Genomic DNA, 5000 nt, shown 5'->3' on the forward strand with positions numbered 1-5000 from the left:
TGGATCTAGAAGTCATACCCTTGTTTATAAGTTGCGCATTACAGAATGATTTCTTTACTACCATTGACACATGATGGTCAAATGCCAGCTTACTGCCTACTTATGTTCCCAAATCCCTGACCACTGTGTGTACTGTTAGGGGGTGTATTATCAATGTGGTGGTTTCCAGAGAAAGCCCTCTTCCCAAAGGATACTATTATGCATTTCTTGGCATTGAGTATTAGACTGTGGCTCTGGCACCAGTTATTAGTCTGCATCAGGCCTCCTTGGAGGGTATTGGTGCCATTGGAGGATTCTATGTTTGCACCTAGTTTGCAGTCATCTGCAGATTTGGTCAGCCAGAGGCCTTTGACAATGGCTTAGACTTCAGAGAAGTAAACTAAGGAAAAGAAGTGTTCCCAGCATCGATCCTTCAGGGATTCCACTAGTGACTAGCCTCTTTACGGAAGCTGACTCCTCTATCCTAACTTCTTGGTTCCTGTCTGTGATTCAACTGGCTATCCAATAGGTGACATAGGAGTTTATACCTAATTTCATGAGTTTGTCTGCAGTGCCCAAATGGGATGTTATGTCATGCACTTTTGCCAGTTCAAGGTAAGCAGTAAGCACCATTTTGCCCTTGCCCATTGCTTTGGTGACCGTCTCAAAGAAGTCTGACAGGTTGAGTAGGCACAACCTGCTTCTGAGAAAGAAAACATCAGACTGAGTTGGATCCAGTGTCTGAAGGTTTCCTTTGTCATTGACTGTCATCACCATGGTAATTTTTTCCACAGCTTTTCATATGAGACTAATCGGGCTTATAGGTCTGTAGTTACTTGGGCTCATTGATGGCCTGTCCTTGTACAGAGTGATGACAGTTGCAGTTCTCCATTCACTTAGCATGAATCCTGTCTGAAGGCTGTGTTTAAATAATGATTCAAGTGATCCTGATAGGTCATGTTTAAAGAGGAGTCCTGAAATATTATTAGGGCCCATTGATGTGGTGTTCTTGGCCTTGGAAAGTGCACTGATGACCTTTTCCCTAGTCACAATTTGTTCTTCATTCCTTTCTTATGAGGCCTTGACCTGTAGGCTCCTTAAGCCTAGTATCAGTCATTTACAGTATTCTTCCTTGATCTTTTCCTTGAGAATTTGAGCTTTATCTCTTTTAAAGCATCCTTTTATCAGAGATGACATTATAGAGGTGGGGGCGTCACATGTGTCCATGCTTAGGTCTGATTCTGACTTGTATGCTCCTTTCTTTAGGAGTTCCACCAGGGAATGTAGACTAGAGGTATCTAACTGTTGGGTTCTCCCTTAGCCCCTTACCTTGTTATTCCCTAGTTGATCTCTGCCCAGGGGCAGATGCTGTTGTGTCCCTAGCAATTTTGTACCATTTTGTTTGTGATACCTTGCACTGTGTTCACCTTCTGCGACACCTTCCTTTAGGTGTTGATAGTATGTGATACTTGAATATCATTTTTGATTTATTACGTGAGTAATTGATGTCATGTGCCTGATTCCTTCCCTGCTCCCCATACTTTACCTGTCATGTGACGCTCTGTGTTGGGGTTAGGATTCAAAGATAGATTCTTCCCTGTTTACCCACTATCTAGGCATTTAGAAGTATTTGTCTTGGTTTGCTTCAGAAAACTATCACCAGCAATGGGGTCTTATCTTCCCCATATTGACTTGTTTATTGTGGGGTTTCTATGCCCTGTTCTAACTTATTGGCCTTATACCTTGCCTCACTTTAGGTTTATCCTTCTTGGAGGGCCAACAGCATACTTTCTCTGTTCTGTCCATCACACTGTCATCTATTCCCGGAATGCAAATCTTTGCCTTAATAGTTCTCCCTGTACATCCAGGGTTACTGTTTATTCCCCTGATAAGCTCATTACTGTCATTCCGGCAGTTAGTATCTGTTAGCTGGGACTTTATGCTTGTATTCAGAGTCTACTATTTCTGTCTTGCCATATTTTATTGAAAGAGTATTAGTGTTAGGGTCTACCTTTCCCTTGTGAGAGGTTGAGAAAGCTATATTATGTCTTAGGTCAGATATCAGTATCTGTGAAGTCGGTGACTGTAAATGGGACTGTGTCCTGTAGACTGAGAAAGCTGGACCAGGCCTGTCACATATAAAAGGTACTTACCATGAAGGTACATGCGTACGTCTAGGTCCATCTTCCTCTGTGACCCCACCTTCCTCCCTGCCTTTCAGTAGGGGTTTCAGAGTTGCTCCAGAGTTCTTTTGTCTCTTCTTTCATGTCTTCCTTTCTTGTACTGTGCTTATTGCAGACTAATAGAGATCTGATTAAGTAGATCTGCTGTGCAAAGAACTGTTGGAAAAGATGAGAAGTGAACTGGCCCAAGAATGTTTTAGATGCCTAGCCTAAGAGCCTTAGAGCCCTGCCAGGCTGGAACCTTATAGGTACAGCAAAATCATCCTGGTCTTACACATCCACCATTATGGTAAGTTATCTGTTTTGTTTTTTTTCCTTCCTGTTCATTCAGGTATTGCTACTGAATCACCAGTTGCCTAGCTCTTTTAATCCTTACCAACCTTTTTTTTATGTGTGGCCCATAAATTCAGTTATGTGGCTTTTGACCACACAAGCTCCTCAGAAACCCAAGTGAATATCATAGAGACATGCTCCTATAATGTCTCAACACATGTATATGCATAACAACATTATGACACACTTGCTGTGTATATTCACAGTGTCATTCAGTAGATGGCATACCTTCACAGTTGACTTGTGCAAAAATAAGAATATCTACTTAAGCATTATGGAGTTCAAAGTGCCATACATTCATTAACTTAGAAAATGTATTACTATAATCTCTAAATCCTAGAAATTATTTACTTTCTGTTAATTTTTTTGTCAGAATTCAAGTTTTTGTAAAAATTTAGGTAAGGGGAACAATAAAAATGTTTTTAATATAGCATTTGATGTGTAGGGTTAACTTATATTGTGCTTGGTTTGAATATTTCAGGAAGAGCGAGAGGAAACTGCTGCAGCTTTTTTTGCTGGAGCTGAAGTTGGCTGGTTAAAGCCAGTAATAGGTCCTGAATACCCATTGGAGAAGGCAGCCCAGGCACATGAAGATATTATTAACAGTTCTGGTGCTTCTGGAAAGATGGTACTTACAATGTGAAATCATCCTTCTGTCTGGTCTCTTGGAAATCGTCCTATCAAAATGGGCATATTTAAAGAGCTACATTGCTGACAGTTCTGTAGAACAGTAATTCAGAATATGCGTATTATAAAATATATGCTGTCACATTCAGAGTAATTTTAATTGTCTACGATTTTTGTTTTGATTTTCTTGCTGACATTTTTTTTTTCAAAACTGGTTTTATTTTTTGATCGAGTTTCATGGCAGTGTCCACAAGGACATTAATGCAGATATGCAGAAATGCATTATATTACACACATTGGCAAGTAACAGAAAATTGCAAGACGTAAGGGTAAAACATAGATCCCAAGTTGTAATGATTCTGCACTAAAGACTATTTTTCATGATCACATTAGAACCAAGTCATGTAACTATGTCGACAGCTGCAGCTTTTGAGGCTCGTGATCTCACCTGTTAAAAAAGTGCATTTTGTAAATGGAAGATATGTGAAAATATATGCCATACAAGAGTTTTGAACTATTCCAGCAAATGTAATGCAAAAGCAAATACTTTGTGTTAAACACAGTTATTAGTTAACTCTGAAACTTGAATAATAAAATAACTGAAATGTATCTTAAATAGAGAACAAACATGGAAAACATTGAGTTGAAACAGCTAAATGATTCTGTAATGAACTTATATTTTTTCTGCAAATTAGGCTAGAATATTGGATTTTAATTGCTTTATTAAACACTATATTGCTGTAATCATGAAAAAAATATATACTTTGATGTGAAGTCTCACTGATTTGTATCTTTTGTGCAGTTGGATTTGCTTATTAAAACAGTGTACCTATCAAGTTTTGTCTAGGGATTGCTGCATTGGAGATGTTTCAGTATACAAAGCTTCTATGATTCCAGAGTGAAATTGTTTTACTTTTTCTTGAAGTCATTTGCCACAATATTTGTTTTGCAGGTGGTAGAAATAAGTTGCTAGGATGAAACTGTGAATTATGTGCAAGTATATATTTCTTGGAAGGCCTTCCACCTACCTTTTTGATTTCTCTGTTATAACTACAGAGGATAAATGCAATTTTTTTTCACCAAATTCATTCTTCTGGACTGATTGGCTGTGTCTATAATGTACTAGTACAACTTGCTGTGGCCATTTTTGCAAAATGTGCCATTTTTAGTATCACCTGATCATAAGTTGTACAGCTTTTTTTTTCCATATTACCATCTGTATATACTTAGGAATAGTTTATAACACAGAGGATTATGATCAAGTCTAAAGTCATAACTTGCTTGTAGTGCATGGAGCACCATTATTACTCTCAAATGTCAGTTAAATGACATCCTGGTTCAGCACTACTATAGCACGAGACCCGACCGTAACACTTAAAAAGTTGTTAAGCACCCATAAGTTGTTAATATCACATATGGCACTGTAGTAACACTGAATTAGGGAGTTCTTTAACTAATATTTCAGCATAAATAACACCAGTAGAACTAGAAACAGGTTAATTTTGACTCTGTTTCTGAATTCTATCCACATTAAGCTCAGTAAAATGCATTTGGGAACTAGCTACTTCCCTCACACAGGAAATATGTAAAGATGTAACATGATTTCCAATTACTTCATAATCTTTCAAATCGACACACCACTTCCATTTTTTTTTCCTGTGGCTTTTGCTACATAGAGTAGACAAATCTCTATGCACTACAAAGAATTATGATTGGAACACTGATCGTAACTTAAAATTATATGTTCTGCTAAGATCGAAATTGCTTTTTTTTTGGGGGGGGCATGTAATACAAGTACTACAAACAGGTCCTTGTTGTGTGTTTGGGACCCTAACTGCAGTTGTTAGAACTGTGAGAAGTGAAGTGTGATTACAGGGA

General features: G+C 38.2%; 1 protein-coding gene across 1 annotated transcript in view; it reads left to right on the plus strand.

The window, feature by feature from the left end:
• CRYZ (crystallin zeta) overlaps nt 1-3958 on the plus strand; it is a 233433-nt gene extending 229475 nt beyond the window's left edge. The window contains exon 9 of the mRNA XM_044085797.1: nt 2977-3958. Within this exon, the coding sequence (XP_043941732.1) occupies nt 2977-3138 (162 nt within the window). The 3' untranslated portion in view covers nt 3139-3958. The remainder of the gene's footprint in view (nt 1-2976) is intronic.
• Nucleotides 3959-5000: the final 1042 nt, after the last annotated feature.

Source organism: Protopterus annectens, chromosome 10.part0 (assembly GCF_019279795.1).
Source record: "Protopterus annectens isolate FY-2018-M chromosome 10.part0, PAN1.0, whole genome shotgun sequence".
Taxonomy (NCBI): Eukaryota; Metazoa; Chordata; order Ceratodontiformes; family Protopteridae; genus Protopterus; species Protopterus annectens.